This window comes from Pan paniscus, chromosome 4 (assembly GCF_029289425.2).
Source record: "Pan paniscus chromosome 4, NHGRI_mPanPan1-v2.0_pri, whole genome shotgun sequence".
In the NCBI taxonomy this organism is placed as follows: domain Eukaryota; kingdom Metazoa; phylum Chordata; class Mammalia; order Primates; family Hominidae; genus Pan; species Pan paniscus.
In genome coordinates, this window is record NC_073253.2 from 34041547 (window position 1) to 34065103 (window position 23557).

Genomic DNA, 23557 nt, shown 5'->3' on the forward strand with positions numbered 1-23557 from the left:
TTAGGGAGGAGTCCCTCTTTTTCTATTGTTTAGAATAGTTTCAGAAGGACTGGTACCAGCTCCTCTTTGTACCTCTGGTAGAATTCAGCTGTGCATCTGTCTGGTCCTGGACTTTTTTTGGTTGGTAGGCTATTAATTACTGCCTTAATTTCAGAACTTGTTTTTGGTCTATTCAGAGATTTGACTTCTTCCTGGTTTAGTCTTGGGAGGGTGTATGTGTCCAGGAATTTATCCATTTCTTCTAGATTTTCTAGTATATTTGCACAGAGGTGTTTATAGTATTCTCTGATGGTAGTTTGTATTTCTGTACGATCAGTGGTGATAGCCCCTTTATCACTTTTTATTGTGTCTGTTTGATTCTTCTCTCTTTTTAGTCTGACTAGTGGTCTATTTTGTTAATCTTTTCAAAAAACCAGCTCCTGGATTCACTGATTTTTTGAAGGTTTTTTTGTGTCTTTGTGTCTCTATCTCCTTCAGTTCTGCTCTGATCTTAGTTATTTCTTGTCTTCTGCTAGCTTTTGAATTTGTTTGCTTTCACTTCTCTAGCTCTTTTAATTGTGATGTTAGGGTGTCGATTTTAGATCTTTCCTGCTTTCTCCTGTGGGCATTTGGTGCTATAAATTTCCCTCTAAACACTGCTTTAGCTGTGTCCCAGAGATTCTGGTACATTGTGTCTTTGTTCTCATTGGTTTCAAAGAACTTACTTATTTCTGCCTTTATTTCATTATTTACCCAGTAGTCATTCAGGAGCAGGTTGTTCAATTTCCATGTATTCGTGCAGTTTTGAGTGAGTTTCTTAATCTTGAGTTCTAATTTGATTGCACTGTGGTCTGAGAGACTGTTATGATATCCGTTCTTTTGCATTTGCTGAGGAGTGTTTTATTTCTAATTGTGGGGTCGATTTTACAATAAGTGCGATGTGATGCTGAGAAGAATGTACATATTCTGTTGATTTTGGGTGGATAGTTCTATAGATGTGTATGAGGTCCACTTGGTCCAGAGCCAAGTTCAAGTCCTGAATATCCTTGTTAATTTTGTCTTGTTGATCTAATATTGACAATGGGGTGTTAACGTCTCTCACTGTTATTGTGTGGGAGTCTAAGTCTCGTTGTAGGTCTCTAAGAAGAGTGCTCTAAGACAGCGTTCCTCCAAGTGTAGTCCCTTGACCAACAACCCCGGCATCACCTGGAAACTTGTTAGAAATGCGAATTCTGCAGGTGGGGCCTAGCAACTTGTGTTTTACCAAGTCCTTCAGGTGATCTCTTGCATGCTCAAGTTTGAGAACTGCTTGAACTAGGAGAGACGGAGAAAGGAGATAGAAAGAACCAGAGAGAGCAGAGCCTACCTATCCTGATTTGTTACATGAGGAAAAATGTAAAGGCCTTATTCCTGAAGCTACCATCTTTTTCTTACAGCCCCTTAACCTTTTATTCTAACTAATACAAATGTCTTTTGAGGCAAACTTAATTTTTTTCTTATTTTTATATTGTAGATAGAGAAAGTAAGGGTTAAGGAATGGGCAGTGATGTTTTCTCCCTCCACAAAGCAGTCGCATCTGAGCTGATCCTGGCCCATCAGGGCCACTGGGCACATAACAGTACCTTGCTGAGCTTTGGGATCCTAACGTGGACACCAGCTCGTAGTCCTGTTCCAAGGTTCGAAGGACAGGTCAAAATGTATCCTAGGCGCTCATTCCACATGAACTCCCAGCCTCGTTCTTGGATTAACCGTTCTACCTACAAGTAGAACCACAGTGAACAAATGACAGCATTTTCCAACATCCATTCATTCAGCACATCCCTAACACCAGGGAGAGAGATGTGTACCCTCCTCTGGCATGAATGAAATTAAGGTAAATTTATAGTACTCCTTTAAAAGAAAATAATACCTCTCCTACCAGACTATTAAAATGGCCCAGTTAAGTTAAATGAACCATGTAAAGCAGTGGTCCCCAACCATTTTTGCATCAGGGACTGGTGTCTTGAAAGATAATGAATGTTTTAAGACAATTCTTCCACAGATCATAGGGAGGGAATGTTTTGGGATGAAACTGTTGTTCCACCTCAGATCATCAGGCATTAGTTTCTCATAAGGAGCATGCAACCTAGATCCCTCACATGCGTAGTTCACAATAGGGTTTGTGCTTCTATGAGAATCTCATGCCTCTGCTGATCTGACAGGAGGCAGAATTCAGGTAGTAATGCTGGCTTACCCACCACTCACCTCCTGCTGTGCGGCCCAGTTCCTAACAGGCCACAGACCTGTGCCAGGTCCGTGGCCCCGGGGTTGAGGACCCCTGATGTAAAGCAGTCAACATAGTACCTGGCCTGTACTAAGCACTTGATGAATGTTAGTTGGTGGCATTTTTCATGCCAAGAGAGGAGGAGAATACAGGAATTATCAGCAGGTGAGTCTATGGTCAGGCTACATTCTCTATCATCTGTATGCTTAGAATAGCTCAGAGCGATATTAAATAAATCAAAAAACAAGTAATGATCCACAGACTTCCCCAAACCACAGTGGAATGGGGAAGTAAGCGTAATAGCTTTCTAATAACAAGAGAAAGTCACTTATTTTCTGAAGCACTACCTTGGAAGTTGCACTCCAAAAAATGCCTTGAGGCTGGGCATGGTGGCTCATGCCTGTAATCCCAGCACTTTGAGAGGCTGAGGCCAGCAGATCACCTGTGGTCAGGAATTCGAGGCTAGTCTGGCCAACATGGTGAAACACCCCGCTCTACTAAAAATACAAAAATTAGCCAGGTGTAGTGGTGGCACCTGTAATCCCAGCTACTCTAGAGGCTGAGGCGGGATAATCACTTGAACCTGGGAGGCGGCAGTTGCAGTGAGCCAAGATCGCGCCACTGCACTCCAGCCTGGGTGACGAGTGAAACTTGAACCTGGGAGGCGGCAGTTGCAGTGAGCCAAGATCGCGCCACTGCACTCCAGCCTGGGTGACGAGTGAAATTCCATCTCAAAAAAATTAAAAAGCTTTGATTTCTAGAAAAAAATTAGCTCCATCTTGGAAGTTACCATAGTGTCTTCTTTCAAGAACAAACAATACGGTAATTTTATTTTAATAAATATCCAGAAATCTCAGATAACATCTTACTTCTTTTAGTCCACGACAGAATCGCTCAAATACTCGTTTCATATTGCCTCCTTTTTCCATTGAGATTACCCTGGTGTGATCCTCCTCATTTATCCAGATGAGAAATGTCTTATCATAATTATGCCTAATGAAGAGAGAAATATGGTACTGAGTGTTAATTGCATTTGTTTCAACACATGAAAATTCCCATTACCTCCCTAGCTTGATTGCTTCATTTCACCTTCCTCATTTCCTAGATGGCCCTAATCTCTTAACTGTGCCTGAACAAGTATGACAAAATAATGTTACTTTGACAGAAGGAAGATTAAGACCAACTCTCACCCTAAAAGATGTCATGTTTTTACCAAACAAGAATATAATTCCCCCTAGGTCCTCTGACTAGGATGACAGTAATTCAACTATATAACATTTGGCTTTGACATTAACAAGAATGTTTTGTCTCCTAAAAGATTCATCCAAAATCTTGTGCTCTAAAAAGCGGGTGGGGGTTACCTTCCACCCAAGATGTTGAAGGTACACAACATTTCTACACGTTTGCTCCATGGATCCTGCCTGTCCATCCCTACAGAGCAGCTGCACATGAACATTTTTTATTTCTGCTCCTTCAGGCACATAATTCATGCAAACCAGGTCATATTTCTACACATCTTAGAAACACCACAATGCTTAGACACACACACACACACTTTCCAATTTCTGCTCCTTCAGGCACATAATTCATGCAAACCAGGTCATATTTCTACACATCTTAGAAACACCACAATGCTTAGACACACACACACACACTTTCCAAGTAGTCTTTTTCCGTTTAGCTCAGTCTGGGCATGCTGTCAGCTGCAGTACACAGCAACTCCAGGTTAGGATAAGCAGGTGATCTCAAAAACATCCTCTACAGATATTGCAAATGTGAAAATGCTGCATCCATACCAGATTCCCCTGGCATCTGGCCAGTCACGGGCCATCCCAGCACATGTTAATAAAGGGGACACTGGCTTATCAAACAGAAAGTGGTCCTGTAGGCCAAAAGGGATAAAGCAGAGAGGAGAGACTGATGAGATCAAACAGGACTGCAAGTGCCAGGTGAACAAGTTCCAACCCACTTATCATGGCTGCTGTCTCTTAGGCAGTGGTTCTTAGCTTTGGCTGCCCACTAGAATAACCTGGGAGCTTCAAACAATGCCTACTTCCCATCCCCCAGAGATTCTGACCTAGTTGTTATAGACTGATCTGGGCATCAGGACTTTTTAAAAACTCTTCAGGTGATTCTAGTTTGCAGCTAATGGTGAAAAACACTGGGTTAGTCCATTTGGAACTCATGAAATCACTGTGGAGCAGGTATACACTACCAACACCAACCCTATACAATGGCTGAGTGAGCAATGAATGAGGGACACTATCCTGAAAAGGCTGTTCTACACAGTGGTCATTCTCTGTTTCTAGCATTATTGCTTCATTATTTCATTAAAAAGTATTAGAGATGTACAGTAATGATCAATAAATATAGTTACCATTAATGCTGACTGTGCCAGGCTCTAGATTACAGGCTTTTATTTCCTTTAATCTTCACAACTCTATGAAATAAGTGTAATTATTTTATAAATGAAGAAAACAGATTCAGAGAGATCAAACAACCTGTCCAATAGGATGGTTGTAGGAAGTAGCAGAGTATAGATTCAAATCTAGACTTCTGTGACTCCCAAGCCTATGCCTTTAACCACTGCAATATACTACTCCACATATCAAAATCAAAGACTTTTTTTTTTTGCAATGTGTATACTACTCTTTCTTGCATAGTTACACACGTACTCTACAGAGAGATATATTCAAATATGATTACACAGGTAAGAGACCAAGTGGATGTGGGGAGAGGAGTCCTGCAGTCTCTAAGTGGGAGAGATCAGAGACTTCAGCCAGGAGAGGATTGTGACCTGCCACTGCCCAGGAGCAGCATGTCCCTTAAGCAGGAAACCAGGGTGGTGACTTGAGGTGGAGGAGGGCTTGTTCTGTAACTGGGCAGGCCATATAGTTGGCCTGTCTGGTTTGGAAATGAGGCATATTTCTTAGCATTTGCATCTTTTGAAATGACAAAATTTTGTTTCTGCTTTTTTTTTTTTTTTTTTAAGAGTTTAAAGTTACTTTTGAAAATGCCATCTTGTTTTAGCTGTGCTAAGACGAAAATAAGTAAGGGACTTGAGTTTTGTGCACCCTGGTGCCGGAGGGAAGCCGTGGTAGACATGGTGGAAGCAGCAGGAATCAACCCCACCAGGAAATGCAGAGGCTTGCTCCACAAGAGTCAGGGCAGGCCTCCCACCTGGAATTTCCTTTCTAGATTTTCCTAGCTTCCAGGATTTTCTTTGGCTGTGATAATGGAAACCATCTTCTGGACACAGACAGGATTTCCACACCTAACTGTTCCCATTTATCAACAAGCTAGGAGATCCTCCATTCATCTCCACCCTCCTAACCGCAGGCACCATCTCCATATTGGAGTTTCCTATGCAGATTTTATGCATAGAATGTTTCAGTGGCTTGACAAGTACAATGTGTGGCCTCGTCTTTCTTCCTTACACTGAATAAGTAGATGCTCTTGGGCTGAGCTCAGGGGTGGAGCCCAGCAAGCTCCCAGCTAGGGTAAGGACTGAGCAGAGCACCAGGAGAGGCCTTCCTGTGCGGGTCAGAGCCCTTGGTCCAGTCCTTCCCCAGGGAGCCCCATCTGCTACTCACATCGATGAGCCGCTGCTGGTCCTGCTCCGTCATCTCGGACAGCTTGTAGTAGCGGCCAGCCAGGTCCCCCTTGAGGCCCTCCAGGGCAGTGATGGCCACGTTCTCTACCTCCCTTCGCTCGGCCCGGGTGCAGGCGGGCGGCAGGCTCAGCCCACGGATGCTGCGGCCAGTGCGCACCCGAGAAGACAGCACGTAATGCTCGTCGAACTGCCCTTGGGTGATCTGCCAAGCAGACTGTGGGGTCACTGTGGCCAGCCTCGGACCACGGTCCTGCCACAGCCACAGTGGGTTCTAATCGCCAATCTGCAGTTTCCCTGGGGACCCTCAGGCACTGTGCACGACTGCACAATCCGTAAATTGGGCACATTCCGGAAGTCTTGGGGCACGGACCTTCGACTAGTAAAGGGGAAAGCTGTTTTATATAGCGTGGTCTGGGGTCCTTGACCGTTACTGGGTGGTTTAGGATGAAAAAGGGAGTAGCTTTAGGAAAGGTTTAAAGTTCCCAATGACCAACCCTTCCCTAGTTGTATTTATTAAAGAAAACAGACTTTCGGACCCTCCTAACCTTCTCTGTGGCCCTCCAGAGGGAAGGCTGTGCCAGGGCAGTCACAGTGCTTTCCAGGGGTATCTGACTTACAGCGGGGAACCCCTCTCTCCAGGGGCCTTCCCCTTGGGCTCAGCAGTGCCAGCTTCGTGGGGAAGGAGAAGGAGGCTGGAGCCTACCTTTGATGCGTCCAGATCCGTTGTGTGCTTCATCACCCTGGGGTCGTAGCCGTTGTGTCTTAGTTTGATGACGGGGTCAAAAAGGTCAGCAAACACCTGCAGGAGGGAAGATGGGTGTTTCCTCTTTAATTGGTTCACCTACTATTCAAAGACCTTTCCATTCACTTGCCCCTCGTATCTTAAAAGCCAAAGTTGATGCCCTCCTTCTCTGAAATTTTCAGGACTATCGTATAGGAAATGGATGTGAGAATGGATTGATTAATAATAACAACAACAACAAGAGAGAAAGCCTTTTGAAGGCATCTTGCCCCTTGAGATAGGGTGGGGCTGGTGAGTTCTGTCATCTTAACCTCCCGCTGAGTGATTCTGCCAAAATCACTGCCATCAGATTGAGCAAGAAAATACTTGTGGTTAGGAATTTAAGGAGTTTCCTAGACGTGTTTGCTCTTGTGGGTTACAAGAAGCTACCTGATCAGAGGCTACACAGTTTTATGCTCAAGGGAAAGTCAGATTCTAAATATTAAGCTACATATGAAATTTGTTGAAAACCTGGCTATGCCAGAAGAAAAGTACATAGCAGCAGTTTGGGCAAAGCAGGGACCTCTCACCCGATGCGGACCTTCCCCAGCCCAAATGATCTCGTGCAAAATCTATTCTAAAAACAAAACTTCAGGCATATCCTTTATGTTGAAAAAAAAAATTGTTAAAAGAAGTTGTAACAAAGCACCCTGCAGACTTTGGGAGCTGTGGGAAGTGGGGAGGGCTTTGGGTCTAGAGAGCTACTGCTAGCTTGGGACCCAAACTAGACCCAGGGTTGTGCACTGCAGTACGTAAATGAGCCACCAGTCGTGTTTATTCAAGATGGCTCCCTCTCTTCTCTATGGCTGCCTTTCTAGGGAACTGCCTTCAGCTCCCTGCAACAGAAGAACCCAAAAGGGTGGACCTGAAGGAGGAGGGCTGCAGGCATTTGCCTCAGCGGAGAGGCTGCTCTGTGGAGGGGACGCATAGTGGCTGAGCACTGTTCCAGCCGACCACCCTGTGCTTCTGCATTGAGGATGAGGATGCCGAGGTCATGGGATTTATCCAAGAGACTTGGTGAATTCAGTAGTCTGGGCTACAGTGATCGTCTAATCAGTAATAGGAGAGAAATCAGTAATAATAATAGAATAAGAGGAGAATTCCTCATATTCCCAAAGATACACTGAACCCTCCTCCCGACCCCCACCCAATAAAGCTCAGCCACAAACACATCAGCTCCTAATGTCTTACTGGTGAATACACACCATTCAATTTTATTGTTTCTGTACCAACTCATCCACTTGACAAGCTCAGAGTTCTGTCATGCAATTCATTCCTCCACAGGGAGGGATCTTAGCACAGCAGCAAGGGAAGCCTTGTCCCTGGGAAGCTATAGACCTCATTGTTTCAGAAAGCATTCCAGATGGTTTTGCTGGAGTTGGCTTCCCTTTATGAGAGCCCTTCCTGAGAAGGCAGAAAGTTGGCCCCATAGAGAAGAAAAGGACCCCAGGACTGTGCAAGTCAGTCATATCCAGAGCATCCCTCCCACCCTGGAACCAGCAGCCAATAGTTTTACCTCATAGGACTCCTCGTCACCAGCCACCATGCCCACAGTCTTTATGAAGGGGTGGCCAGGGTTGTCCACTCCAGTCTGGATGCACTGGTCCAGCGTGTAGCCGTTGGGTGTCACCTTGTTGCGAAGCTTGGCATAAATGGCGGGGGTGAGGCACTCGGCCATGCAGTTGTTGTGCTTGCGCAGGTCTGGGTAGTCTGCGCTGTGTGGGGAGGAGGGCAGGCTGTCAGCCAGCAGCCCCCGAGGAAAGGGGCCAATGGAAGGACTTGTTGTTTGCCCATCCTTCCACTAGGCTCCCTTCAGCCAGTGGGCACAGGGATACTTGGCTAGAACTGCCTAGGAGTCATAAATGAATACACCAGATTTCAAAAAATAAGCAAGCTCCACGAGAGCGGGGACTTTGCCTTTTTGAAAACAGTCCCTGGCTGTTAAAACCAGTGTTCAGTAAATATCTGTTGGAATAATAGAAATCAAATTGGGTGCTATCTTACCCTGGAGTGTGTACTGATTGAGGAATAGGAGATTTAGGACCACCACAGCCTCAAACACAAGTCATGTCACCTCAGGAATTCCCAAGGTACATGGGGGTTGCTGGCGATTCCCTCAGAGATCCTGATTTTCATAAGAGACCCTAAATGTCTCAGAGACACCTCAGTGGTTTTCCTTGTCTCTCTCATCCATACCTGCCTATGTGGAATTCTGCATGCCACTCAAACTCTGCTCAGCGCATGGTATCTCATCCATGGCAGGGTTCCAAGGGCTGAGAAAACACATCTATTTTCATCCCTCTCATGCCACTCCTCCACTTTCCATCTGCAGTGTCCTTTAGAGCTGATACTTAAAATCAGTACTACGATATCCCTTTTTCCAGAAGGTGGTAGAGCAGTGAGAGAGGCATGGGTCTGGAATCAGGGGGCCTGGATTTGCATTTCGCTGTACTAGCTATGTGAACTTGGGCACTGTTTAATTTTTCTAGGCCTTCATTTCATCACAGAAGGATCCTAAGATGAATAACAGATACTCCATGTAAAGTGCTGGTCACACATAAAAGTGCTCCACAAATGTTAACTATCCCCATTATTACTATGCAACTGGACTGCAAGCTCTAAGCAAGAATGACGATGCTACACTTCTTTGTATACACCACAGGTCACTGGCTTAATGAGTCTCAAAATGATTTTCGGTTTTACTTAGTCATCCTCAAAGGCAAAAAGAAGGACCCTTGCTAACAGTTTCCAGCAGGGGAAAGCATATTTCTTGCTGGTCTTTGAAGTTTTTTTTTTGTTTTGGTTTTGTTTTGTTTTGTTTTGAGACAGAGTCTTGCTCCATTGCCAGGTTGGAGTGCAGTGGTGCGATCTCGGCTCACAACAACCTCCGCCTCCCAGGTTCAAGCAATTCTCCTGCCTCAGCCTCCCAAGTAGCTGGGACTACAGGCATGTGCCACTATGCCTAGCTAATTTTTTTGTATTTTTAGTAGAGATGGGATTTCACCATGTTGGCCAGGATGGTCTCGATCTCTTGACCTCATGATCTGGCCTTCCAAAGTGCTGGGATTACATGCATGAGCCACCGTGCCTGGCCTGAGGTTATTTTAAAGTCAGGAGCCCTTACCTTGGAGGAAATAGCCTAGGCTGCTCCCGGACCTCGGCACACACTTTCTGCCGGTTCAGCAGGTACCCGGTGGTCAGGACACTGGTGCCCATGGTAGCAAACAGCAGAGAAGCATTGCGGCCAGTTAGCAACTTAGAAAAGATACTGGCCATCCTTCCTCTTGGATGAGTGTCTGGAAAGCAAAGAAGCTGGATTAGATAGCTTCATAGGATGACCCTGAGCCACAACATAGGGGTCAATGGGCAAGAGAACTGCAGGAGCCATAGCCTCTCTTTCCAGTGTCTCTGTCTCTCTCTCTCTTTCTGTGTGTGTGTGTGTGTGTGTGTGTGTGTGTGTGTGTGTTTTCTATTTCTTGCTTTGCTTTTTTCTTCATATTGCTTGGGAAAATCTGGGTAGTTTTAGACATAATGTCTAAACTTTCTGAATTCCATGCTTTTTCTCTGTTAATATGCTATGATAAAAAATAAACAGCAGCAGGGATGTCTTCTTCCAGCTATTTGACAGACCATATGCTCTATTGAACTTTGCCACTGCATCACAACTAGACCCTGAACAGGATGGATTTCTGGACTTCTGAAAGGTAGGAGAAATTTCTGAGGACCACCCTCCCACTCTACTGAAGTTGGGATGCCAGCATTGGGAATAGGGGCTGAGACTGGGATTCCCCCATTGAAGTAGGACCTTTGAAAGAGGCTGAAGTGGCACAAAGTCAGCAGACCCCAACTTCTGGCTCCTGCCTGAAGCAGGTCTAAAAGCTCTCTGAGGAAATTATATTCAGTTTAGGCCCTGGATTCCTACAGATTAAGATGAAACAATGAACTCCCAAAGATCACCAAACACACAAGGAGGTACAATGAATGAGAGTCAACAGAAGAAATAGCAGATGTAGACTGCTAACGACTGAAGATGCTGGAACTGTCAGACAATAATATAAATAAGCCCTATATTGAATGTTTAAAGAACTAAGTGTGGAATCATAGTTATGAGCAAGCAACAAGAGACTATTAAGAATGACCAAGTTGATTTGTAAGAACCAAATTGAACCACTCATTATGACACAGCTGAACATAGAATAAATGAACTGGAAGATATAGCTTAAGAAATTACTCAGAATGTAGCACAGAGAAATGAGAAAATGGAAAATAGATGTAAATTAGGAGATATGATGGATAGAATGTCAAGCTCAAATACACATCAAATTGAAGTCCCAGAAAGAGAATAAACAGAGAAGTCAGATTTGAAGAGGAATGGCTGAGACATTTTTAAAACTGATAAAAGAATCCATGATTCAAGAGGTGTAACATAATCTAAGCAAAGAAATTGACACCTAGACAAATAATAAAACTGCAGAATATCAGTGACAAAGACATGAAGAGCAGTCAGAAAAGACAGTTTACCTACAAAGAAATGACAAACGAGCTGATTTTTTGATAATGAGCCCAGGTAAATAATATTTTTAGAAGCAATAACTGTCAACCTAGAACTGGGGAACTAGTCTAACCATTTTTTCAAAAATGAGAGTGAAAAACATTGATAAAAAACAGATCAATAACAAAGGAATTACTAAGCTATATGCTTCAGAAAGAAAGGAAATGACAGCATAAGGAGAGAGCCTGAAATGCAGAAAATGGAGAAAACATGTATAAATCTAAATAAGTATTTATATATTTATTTGTAATACAAGTACTGAACTACCAACAAACGACGAAAAAGAGGATAAACATGCACAGACAGAAACCCTGTTGGGTCTGCTACTGCCTAGAGATTTAGAAGGGCCAATTAGCCCCACAGTATCACCTAGCAGGGAGCTGTGTAATGTGGCTCTTTGAGTAGAGAACAAAAGAGTACATAGTTCTCAGTACTCTATTTGATCTCCATAATGCCCAAATAAAGAGTGTATGGGCCCGGGATGGTGGCTCATGCCTGTAATCCCAGCACTGGGAGGCAAAGGTGGGCGGATCACTTGAGGCCAGGAGTTTGAGACCAGCCTGGCCAACATTGTTAGCTGTCTTTTAGTAGAGACAGCAAAACCCTGTCTCTACTAAAATTACAAAAAATTAATTAGCTGGGTGTGGTGGCATGCACCTGTAGTGTAGTCTCAGCTACTCAGGAGGCTAAGGCATGAGAATCACTTAAACCCAGGAGGTGGAGGTTGTAGTGAGCCAAGATTATACCACTGCAATCCAACCTGGGTGACAGAACAAAACTGTCTCAAAAAAAAAAAAAAAAAAAAAAGAGCATGGATTTCCCTTATATTTGGAAGGCTCCCAAGACTCAGCTGCAAGATGCTCCAAACTTAGCTGGATTGATTGCTTCAAAGAACTTGCTGATGTGTAAGGCTGTAGCTGAAAACCTGGGCCATCCAGTGAAGAATAAACATCAACTCCTAATAGAACCGTCATTTCGAAGTCTCTACTAAACCTGAATGTCCCAACTAAAAGCATCAAAGACCTTGAAAACATTTGAGAATGTTTATGTGTGCAAATAACAAATCAAGCCTCTTCTGAGTAGGGGTTACAGGATATAGGTTACAGGATAGCCCAGGAAATCAGATTATTAGTTCTTCTTCCGTGCTAATATCTGCAAACAATTCTTTCAATTCTAAAGCCAGTAAGTTACTAAGAGCAGACAAGATATAAATTGGTCATTTCTTGAAGTTGTCCTGGGGACTTGTAAAGACCAACATTCATTCTCATCATGGAAACTTCTTTGCTCCCCTGCTAGATTTCAGGTCATCATGTCAGTATCCCTCCAAGAATAGATAACGGCTCTTCAATGAGCCGCACCAGTGCTTCCTGGTCCTTGCTTGCAGCAGGCAACACTAGCATACATCCTTTGGGCCATCTTATCTGCCATCACACCCTCAAATCCACTTTCTAACTAGAGAGAGGCAATGCTGTCACTCTAGAGGTTTACTGTAGAACTCACTAAAGTGAAAGCTTTGCCCAGATTCTTTCCAGGCAGTATGGGCCTAAACATAAGCCAGACATGGTCTTCCTAAGCTAACAGGAAGTATGTTCCTTTCTGGGATTGACCAGGGATGACCCAAATGTCTTGGTCCCTATTTTTCATTCCTTAAATTGCCTATGCACTGATATGTGCCCAAGTCAGTGTCTGAGACGATAAATCTTAGGAAGCAGAGCCAAGAGGAAGGGGAGTGAATGGTCTCCATGTATAGTCCTGTGACCACCAGAGGTCTTCCCCCTTGTAAGGGTGATGTGTGAGTGGGTATCTGGCTCAGAATATTAATGTTTGAAGTGTCATATCCATATTTTAGTTCCTGGAAGGAACTAATTTAATTAATTTAGAATTATTATTTTATTCCAAGTTCCAATACTGCCCTTGTGTCTGAGCAACAAAGGATGACTCATGCAGATAATCCTGGGGAAGCTTTGATTGTGGCTAGCAAAGCAATCTTGGAACTGAAATTCCTCAGTATCCTTGCTTTGATTCCTTGAAGAGAATTGACACAGACTCCAGGTTTTGGTGAAGCAAAGAATGCCTGCTTCCTTGACTCTGTTTTTGTCTCGCCAGAACACAAAGAGGCATTGAATTTCACTATTAAGGCCTTAATTAGTAACCTTGTTTGTGAAATTGAAACAAAGGTCTCACTGAACAGGCTGGTGATCTGGCAATGGCTGTTCCATGCTCTCCAAAGACCCAGAATCAAGGCTTGCAATGAAATCACTTTTCCTCATGACTAAACTAAATCTCTCTTGCATGTTAAAAGTTAGTCTTTAAAACGCTGCGCAGTCAGAACATTGCTTTGTCTTACACATTTCCCTGTTACCTGGCAGGCCCCAGATGTTACATAAGCATTCTCTGCAGCTGTAACCCCTACTCAGAAGAGGCTTGATTTATTTGCACACATGATAACATGTGGCATAAGTAAAGCTGGGAAGATGTTTGTTTGTAAGGGGTAATCTGTGTCTACTAAAGCAGATAGTATTGGTTTTGCCTAGTTTCCAAACATGGTTTTATAAGTCAGTATATCTTGTGAAACCATTAGGACAAAAGTTTGGAACAAAAAGAAATCTCAGGCTCATTGCAAAGCTTTTTTAACGTTTTCAATTCCCTCCATGTTCTGAGCATTATCATAACGTACTGAACTGTTCTGTTCAGAGACCACTAGGGAGAGGAGATGAGGAACCAGAGCAGCCAGGATGTTTCTCCCTGGGATAAAATCTCAAGCATTCAGACACCCTCACTGTGGGCTCCACTTCTGTAGCTAGAGGGGACTGGAAACAGCAGGAGCATCTCACAGCTTGTAGGAAGCACACACCTTTTCCCCAAATGTTTCTTTTTGCAGTTGGTCCTTGCTGGCTGATCCAGCTTCCCCGTCAGCATATGGTGAGCAGTTCGGTGAGAGGACCACACTTCCAATACTGGCAGGTACGGGTCCACAAGGACCCTTCTTCCAGGGAACCCTGGCTGCTAGATATCACAGGGCTGAGGCAAGCTGGCTTCTCAACTTCGCTGCTGCCCGTGTTCCTTCCCACCATCCCCTCCACTCTAATTGGCCCTGTTTTCCGGCCTCACATCTGCCACTGTGCCCGTTCTCACAGGGATCCCAGAAAGTCTTAGATCAATTACAGCCCGGGATTGGCTTCTAGCCCCAGCAGGAAGCATGGAATTCATCCATTAAGGAACTCTTTACTGAGAGCCTACTGTTAGGCACTGCGCTAGGCAATAATGATATGAAAGTGAGCAAAAGAACAGTTCTCTCCTGTGGGGGCTTCTGATTCATTTGTGGCAGACAGTCAAGAAACAAGAAAACAAAATCATCGTAGGTGGGGATGAGTGCAAAGAAGGGAATAAGCAGGATATTATTCAGAGAAAATGTAAGTGATGTCTACTTTTAAATAGGCTAGGCAGGGGCAGAGAGTAGAACAGCAAAGCCTTAAAGCTGGACAGATCTGGACTTGTCCCAGGACAGAAAGGAGGTCAGTGGAGCTGAAGCACAGGGAGCAAATCACAGTGGACTTCGGAAAGGATGGACGGGCAGGGTGTAGGGGAGCCAGGTGTGCAGGCCCCGAGACCACCCTAAGGAGTCTGGATTTTATCCTAGTGCAGAGGAAATTTACAGATGTGCTTGCAAGCAGGAGACGAGCTGAGCTCATTTTATGAGTTACAGGGGTAGCTCTGGCTGCCAGTGGAGAATGGTTTAGAGGGACATGTGCAGAATGCAAGCAGAGAGAGCAGTCAGAGGCCCTAGACGTTGTCCGGGTGAGAGATAAGGTGCTGAGACCCAGGTGAGTCAGCGAGGATGAGAGAGAATGTATTTGCAGTCTATTCTGGGGCAGTGCTGACAGGTCGTGCTAATGGTTTGGAAAGGAAAGATAAGGGAAAACCAGGGATGCCTGAGATTTCTGGTCTACAGTTGGGCGGGTGGTGAGGCCCTTAGGTGTTGGGGCCCACTGGTGGGGGAGCAGTTTGAGAGCAGAGTGTTGCTGGCAGATGTGGATGATCTGTGTGGTGGCCCCGGGCCCCTCGCACCGCAGCTGCTGGGACTCTTCACAGCGCTGGCCCTGCTGTGCCCTCTGCCTGATCACCTGCTGCCCCGTCTCAGCTTTCCCATCCCGCTGGCTCCTGGGACTCTTTCAAAGGCTTCATAAGACCTATAGTGAAGGCCTGGCCATCAGGCCCCATTTCTGCCCAGCACAGAGACTGCTATGACCCAGTGATGACATTGTGCCCTAAGAACTTCCCCACATTCTCTTCAACTCGCAGACGACCTCAGATGTAGCTGCTCTCTCAGGCCTTCAATGTACGTCTCCACCCAAATGAGTAATATTTGCATTACAAGGAGGAAAGGAGAGAGGGAACCATCGGGTACCTGCTGTACCAGGCACATTATATGCTATTGTCCCTGTTTTCCAGATGAAGCCAGATACTCCTCTATGAAGTTAAATGACTGGTTCAGTGTTAACACTGCTAGTGGGCGACAGAGATGGAATTTGAATGCACACCTGTCTGACTCCACCTCGTGTTCCTTCCACATGGCCAGCAAGCTCTGCTGTCCCACCTCGCACTTCTGGGAGGTGGCTACTCCCTCCTTCCACCCCCTTTTCTGGATCTTGACAAGGGATTCTGCCCTGCCCCAGCTGTCAAAGCCTGCAGCAGCTGCCAAAAAACCTCAACACAGGCATACTTTGGACCTACATCATGTGTTGATGTCACAGATGCTGTACCAGGCATTTGACTCCTTGATCTAAAGCCAGGATTCCTAGCCAACATGGCGAAACCCTGTCTCTACTAAAAATAACAAAAATTAGCTGGGCATGGTGGTAGGCACCTGTAATCCCAGCTACTTGGGAGGCTGAGGCAGGAGAATTACTTGAACCCAGGAAGCGAAGGCTGCAGTGAGCAGAGATTGTGCCTCTGCACTACAGCCTGGGCTATGGAGTAAGACTCTGTCTCAAAAAAAAAAAAAAAAGTAGTGAGGGGGATGCATGCCCACACAAAGGAATCCTGATAGAGGAACAATGGCTTGGTCCATTTCCCCTCCTGTGTAGCACTGTGATAAAGGAAAGCCTTTCAGGTATGTGCCTTGATGGAGCCAGTGGGTGGAAGAGGAAGGGCAATAAGAGGTTTGAGGACAAGCTGCTGATACCCTCATGTGTCATCACAGTGGTGCCCTTTGGGAGCCTGCTTTGGTATACTCATCCACTCAGGGAAGAGGAAGTCTCTTATCCACAATTTTGTCTTCAAAATTGAAATTTCTTTGGGCAGAGCCTAAAAGAGAGTTGCCTCATTTCGTGTAACTGTAGCATATGTAGTGTAGAGGCTCCAATGTGTTTTTGAGGCAATCCGAGAGCTCTTTCTGGAAATCCCGGGCAGATGACATCTGCGTCTGATTTTACTTTGTCTTACAACCAGGCTAAGACCTCCAGCATCATCAGACGGTCGAACTGCTCAGGTCAAGGCAGACAAGTAGAAAGGCCCACATAGATAGTGGTTACTCATCCCAAGAACACAGAGGCCCACACCAGGAAGGGGCAGGTGATGTTAATGATGAGGCAGGCAATTATATCTTGCGATTTCTATGAGCCATGATGCATTACACTAAGGAACTTTACCTCACTTGGCTTATGACTTCTGTTAGTGAAAAGTGGCCTGCTGGCCTATGCTGTGGAGGACTTGCAGAAAACTTCCCAGTCACCGGCAGACGGTTGACATCTCCCCTGGTTCCTCCCCAACCCGTTTAGTGTGAAACGGGACAAAGGGAAACATTTCCTTTGATCTATTTTTGGGGAAAGAGGCAAATGTCAACTAAATAAGATCATATTAGGGACTGGGCGTGGTGGCTTATGCCTGTAATCCCAGCACTTTGGGAGGCCAAGGTGGGCGGATCACCTGAGGTCAGGAGTTAGAGACCAGCCTAGCCAACATGGCGAAACCCTGTCTCTACTAAAAATACAAAAAATATTAGCCAGGTGTGGTAGCACGTGCCTGTAATCCCAGCCACTCGGGAGGCTGAGGCACGAGAATCACTTGAACCCAGGAGGCGGAGGTTGCAGTGAGGCGAGATCACACCACTGCACTCCAGCAGCCTGGGTGATAGAGACTTGACTCAAAAAAAAAAAAAAATCCTATTAGGAATTTCACGAAAGCTCACACAGTTCTTGCACACATCATTCAAGGCCTGTTATGGGGGCCCAGAACATCAGGACACAGTAGCTAGCCTCACATTCAGCTCCATTGCACTAGAGCTTTGTATGATCTCAATTTGAAAAACACACATGTATATCCTACATTTGTATCTCTATTCTAATATACTGTATATGACTTTTTAAAATATTGGTTTGCTGTTTCTATTTTGTGCTAATGCAACAAATCTAATTTGTTTTAGAAACAGTTATTACTGTTTCTTGCTTCTTATCACCCCCTACCGTTTGGACTCTGTTTTCCATCTTTCCCTGCCTAATTGGACCACAGCCTGGTGCCTCAATCCCCACAAAATCTGTTCCCTTCTAGCTCAAGATGACTGCATTCTCTCTCAGTTCGCAGTGCACTCATGGGCTGCTCATTCATCTGCCCTTGTGCTCTGTGCCTTTTTGGCATCTGCGGGTAAACTCAGTGCCACATATCTCTATTCTGTTCACTCCTAATGTTTGTATTGTCTTCCCAAGGGACCTCTCTTATGGCCCTGCTGGGCTCCTCCCCTTACCCACACGTGCCAAGCATAGAAATCAAGGCAACATTCTCAGTCCCTTTAAGGGAAGTTCCAGGTACCTAGCTAGTCCTACAACCAGCAATTAGGGAAGTTAACGAATAACCTGCTAAACAAGAAGATAATAACTTAAAAGCCACCCAAGTAAGTCGGAGTCACAAAATGTTTGATTCCCTGTAGAAACTAAAGATAGCATCTTGACCTATTCCCTTGCATTGCTTTTCAGAAACCAATTCCCACACCAGATGGAAAATGCTGACCACTGTCATAGAACTCAGACAGACTGAAACCAAAAAATAGATATGGAAGTTCCAGAAATTCCCTAGCTCTTAACTCATTTTGGATACCCCCTCACTCCTGCTTTAAAAACCCTTGCTTATAAGCCAGCAGGGAGCTCAGGTGTTAAGTGCTAGGTACCCATTCTTCTTGCTTGGCACCCAGCAATAAATGCCTTTTTCTCACTACGAATCTCAGCGTCAATGTTTGGCTTTTTTGGCATGCTGGGCAACCAGAACCAACCCCATCTTTGTGTGCCTGCATCCAATTCTGATGAGCCTATGTATGTCAAGTTGGTCAAGGCCCTTTGTGCTGAACACCAAATCAACCTAATTAAGGTTGATGACAAGAAACTAGGGGAATGAGTAGGCGACCTCTGTAAAATTGACAGAGAGGGGAAACCCTGTAAAGTGGTTGGTTGCAGTTGTGTAGTAGTTAAGGACTATGGCAAGGAGTCTCAGCCCAAGGATGTCATCAAAGAGTACTTCAAATGCAAGAAATGAACAAATCTTTGTCTCACAAAAAAACAAAAAGCCCACAAACTTTTGAATGAAATCTACTTATATGATGTGACACACATTTCTTTCAGACATGGATTTTGAAATCCTATCAATAAAAGCCACCAAGTGAGACTCACAGTTCTGGTTTTGAGCATGTACCTGCTCCGTTTCCTGGTATCTGCAAATTAGGGTGGCCCAGTGCAGGCTCCTGACCGTTTGACCATGACAGGCTGTCTGAACCCTGGGAGCTCATTGTGCCCATCGTCAGAGATGTCCGTATGTGACACAGCAGAGACTACCCCACAGATAACAGACGAAAGCCAGCAGAGTACAAGGCCTAAATGTGCATGTCCTTCTGTTTCCTTTTTTTTTTTTTTTAGGGGTTCTGACTGAGCAGGCAGATTGGAAAGGAAGAATCAGATGAGGAGCAAGTGCTAGGTGTTGGGGAAACAATTTAAATTTCCTCCCACCCCAGAAATTCCTCTCCATAAAATATAGGAAAAAGAAAATATTTTATTATTGAATAAACATTAAACTAGTGATGCACATCTTTAGCATTCTGCTAAGGAGATTGCAAAGACAGACATCCCACCCTTTTATGTGGGCAAGCAAATAGGACCCATTCATTACATACATGTTCTCGAACTAAAGTAAGAGGACTTGACAGCACCATTTGTCAAGCATAATTCATCCTAAATTCACCTGGTGACCATTTGTGTTCGCTAATTGCCTTTATCAAAAGGAAAAATAAAACTCAAGTTTCTAGGACAGCAGGTAGTTTTACAACTTGGAGCCAGGTGCTTAAATGAAACTACTACCCACTGCCCTCCCACTGACAGTGGGAGGTAGGGAGCTATCTTCTTGATGTCTGTATTTTCAAAGAGATGGTTTCCAGGCCCTTGCAGGAAAAGAGTCCTAGGTTGTAAAATCGACTGGAGCCTTACTTAGCTTTTAAAAAGATTTATGTACGTTTCAAAGGGGCAGCAAAATATAAGTTTTCTAAAGGAAATGCTCTAAGAAAAAGGAGGAAGCTCTTCCCCTTTTTGCATGGGCTTGTGGGGTAACGTACATTCTGGAATTCACGAGGAGCAGGAATTGGTTTCCTCCCTCCACGTGCTGGAAGGCACAGTGTAAGAAGCTTGGCAAGGCTCCAGTCAGGGGTGGACAATCAATGGGAATTCCACGCATCAAAGGGACAAGGGACAATCACTGGGTCCATCCTTTACTTCAGAGGGACAAGACCCAATGAATGTAGAACTGGGCCACAGTTTGTCTTGGTTCTTAAGCACGCTGGCCCACACATGATAGGTTATCATTAAATGTCTGATGAGTAAGTGAATGAATGTCAGGAACCTGAGAGGCTTTAGAGGTCATTTACCTCAGCTGAAATTCAGGCATCCCTTTCCCTCAGCCCTCCTTAAATACCAGCAGTCCTGGGGATCCCACCACTTGCCACAGCAACCCATTTTACTGTTGGATAACTAATTATTATAACATTTTTTATATCTGAATAAGGAGAGAAAACAAAATTCGAGTGCTTTCAAGGGCAGGGTACTTTTTTCAAAACAATCCCAAGAAGCAGGTATCCCATGTCACAGAGGAGGGAACTCAAAAACAGAGACATTAACTAACAGCCCAAGGTCACACAGCTAAAGGGAAATCATATGTATCGAGTGTCTGTTCTGCACCAGGCACTCATTTAAATAAAGATCCTTTCACTCACAATAGTTTACCATACAAATATTACAGCATGTCTAGATGGGGTCTTAACCATACCAAAGTACTGTATTGCATGCCTCCATCTGCCCTGGGACTAGGACCAGGTCACACCCTGCAAAGGATTCAAGTGGAAACAATGAATAGACCCCTGCACACCCATGTGCATCAGTGGAGGACTGTGGATGCCGCGTGCCCCCACTCCTCCCTCCCCAAAGCTGCTTTCCAGGCATCTTCCAGGTGGGGAAATGGCCATTCCCCTCAGCCCAGAGCAGACTTAGCCTGCCCTTGAATGCTGCTGAAAAAAAGAAAGGGCTAAATGTGTCCCCTGTTCTATTCCTAGTCCAGATTCCTAAGATGAGGACACAGCATCCTGGGCCACTGTCACTAATACAAATTTGCCTCTGGAGGGACTCTACGGAAGATAATTCCCCTGAAATTTGGAGAGTTGAATTAAGCTAGGACTGATTCTGGCTGGAATTTGTGGTGGCTACGTACCCTAGAGGGCCTCAAGGAAACCCACGGTTCAAGACAACCCTGACAGATTCTGGAGTCTAGAACAGAAATGGATTTGAACATGGGCAAGGCCAACCACCCAGTTCACGGCCTGTGTACAGCAAAGATTACGTTACAGCCTGAGAGCTAAGCCTGGAAGCTCTTTCATCCATCCGTTTGTCCATCTATCCATCCATCCCTCCATCTGCTCAACAAATGTTAGAGAATCAATCCTTGTGTCAGATACTGGGGCTGCCCTCAAGGAGCTTTTATAGAGTTCAGGGTACAGCCAGGTGGGGGAGACAGATCACTATAAAAACCTACCACTATAATCCAAAGGACAATAGCAAAAATAGTAAAGAGGAGAGAAGACCCAAATTTGCCTGGTGGGTCAGAGACGGCTTTCTAGAAGAGGTAAAAAATCTTCGGGGCTATCACTTCACCTTGCCTGGTGGATAAAGGGAGGACTTTCCAGATACAGTGGACAGAATGTGCAGAGGCAGGAGCCATGAGTGGCAGAGGCAGGGGAGGGACTGCAGAGACAGGTTGGAGCCAAAGTACGATGGCACTGGAGCCATAGCCAAAGGAACAAACTGTGAGACCTGGGACTTGAATTTGGAGGTGGTGAAAAGTGACAAGGTCTTCACAGAAGAGTGATTTTTTCAACTTAGGGAAGGCTGACCCCAGACCAATGCTGCCAAAGTGTGGTCTGTGGGCTGTTAGCAGTTCATGACGATGTAAGTACAGGAATTGAGAGTAAGCATTTAGAACACCTACAGCACTGTGATAGTCATTTTACTTTTTAAATTTTGAGCTGGCATGTTGTATGCCTGTTTTTGTTTTTGTTTTTTTTTTTTTGAGACAGTCTCGCTCTGTCGCCCAGGCTGGAGTGCAGTGGCACGATCTCTGCTCACTGCAAGCTCCACCTCCCGGGTTCACGCCATTCTCCTGCCTCATCCTCCCAAGTAGCTGGGACTGCAGGCGCCTGCCACCTCGCCCAGCTAATTTTTTGTATTTTTAATAGAGACGGGGTTTCACCATGTTAGCCAGGATGGTCTCAATCTCCTGATCTCGTGATCTGCCCGCCTTGGCCTCCCAAAATGCTGGGATTACAGGTGTGAGCCACCACGCCCAGCCTTATTCTATTTTTCTAATAGTTGCACTTTATCATATTTTACAAATGTGTGAGTCTGCTATGGATTAGAAATTAATAAGAGATTTTGCCACAGATAGTTTGAGAAGCCCAGCACTGCCACTCAACAAATGCTGGTGCATTCAGATGGTGAAATATTCTGCAGCTATTAAAGGAGTTAAAACTGCCTCCACTTACCTGGAGGCCCATCTGTGACATCTTTTTAGGGTAAAAGGAAAAGAAAAACTTGCTTAGGACTGAATATGAGTGGTTGCAATTTGTAACAATGATGTATATATACATTTTCATATATTTGTATGAACATAAAAGTATTGAAGGATATTCATCAAACTGCTAAAAGGGTTGCTTCAGAGTAACGGACTTGGAGAAGGCAGATTAATTTTCTCTTAATGGAACTCTGTATTGTATCACTTGTAAAAATAAGCATGTGTTATCTTTATGATAAAAAAGTAAAAACCTAAAAAAGAAAATTTTGATGTGTGTTAAAATTTTGGATTTCTAGACTCCACCTTTTTGAATGAGTCTCTCCAAGAGTGGGGCCCTCACATGTATAATGAGAAAAAGCTCCCCGATTACAGGATGTTACCAAGCCCCGCTAGGTGTAGGAACCCTGCTTGGTACCCACCCGAGCCTCAGCAGCTCCTCCCCATCATGGGCATGATGAGGTCTCCCTGTGAGGTGTTGTGAAGACGACGGGACAGGCTGCAGTAGGCACTGAATAAATGAGTCCCTTCCCCTGATGACCCTAAGGCTATGGGATCATCATCACTCCCTCCCCAAAGCCACACCTGATTATTCCAGCCAGCACTCGGCCTGCCCCTTTTCTGAATGCTTTTTGATTTTAACTTACATTTTTCGCATTTAAATGTTTCATTTAATTTGAGAAAGAGTCTCGCTGTGTCACCCAGGCTGGAGTGCAGTGGTGCGATCTCAGCTCACTGCAGTCTCCACCTCCTGGGTTCAAGCAATTCTCCTGCCTCAGCCTCCCAAGTAGCTGGGATTACAGGCGCCCACCACCACATGTGGCTAATTTTGTACTTTTAGTAGAGATGGGATTTTGCCATGTTGGCCGGGCTGGTCTCGAACTCCTGACCTCAAGTGATCCACCTGCCTCAGCCTCCCAAAGTGCTGGGATTAGAAGTGTGAACCACCACAGCTGCCTTCTTTTAATTTGTATTTTCTATCTCTGCGGACAAGACTTCAAAGGTGTCTATCACATACTTTCAGATCTACTGATCATCCTCTGAAAACCAACATCGGGGTTCACAAAATGGATTTAACCAATTGGGCTCCCCAGTTCTTCTTCCAGACTCCACCCCTCCAACAGTGTCTCCAATGACTTCCTGGCATCACTGAACAGGTCCTTCACTTTGCCACCTCTGAGCCTTTGCTTGAGTGTTTTCTTTCACCTGGAATATCCTTTCCAACCCTATACACTGACTGAGTCAAACCTTCTGTCTTCTTTTTGAGCATTTATGAGCTCC

General features: G+C 44.9%; 1 protein-coding gene and 1 long non-coding RNA gene across 3 annotated transcripts in view; one reads left to right on the top strand and one right to left on the bottom strand.

Annotated features, from left to right (window-relative positions):
• Window positions 1-23557, top strand: part of LOC129397755 (uncharacterized) — a 67549-nt gene that overhangs the window by 40847 nt on the left and 3145 nt on the right. Inside the window, exon 2 of the long non-coding RNA XR_008625356.2 lies at window positions 20769-23433. This is a non-coding gene — a long non-coding RNA (uncharacterized LOC129397755). The remainder of the gene's footprint in view (window positions 1-20768; window positions 23434-23557) is intronic.
• Window positions 1-23557, bottom strand: part of CKMT2 (creatine kinase, mitochondrial 2) — a 39663-nt gene that overhangs the window by 12570 nt on the left and 3536 nt on the right. For both annotated transcript variants that reach the window (XM_008975787.7, XM_003822264.8), the window contains exons 2-8: window positions 9761-9932; window positions 8153-8351; window positions 6559-6654; window positions 5836-6057; window positions 4039-4124; window positions 3112-3235; window positions 1602-1736 (exon numbers count right to left, since the gene is read on the bottom strand). In XM_008975787.7, coding sequence (XP_008974035.1) covers window positions 1602-1736; window positions 3112-3235; window positions 4039-4124; window positions 5836-6057; window positions 6559-6654; window positions 8153-8351; window positions 9761-9912 — 1014 coding nt within the window. In that variant the 5' untranslated portion in view covers window positions 9913-9932. The remainder of the gene's footprint in view (window positions 1-1601; window positions 1737-3111; window positions 3236-4038; window positions 4125-5835; window positions 6058-6558; window positions 6655-8152; window positions 8352-9760; window positions 9933-23557) is intronic.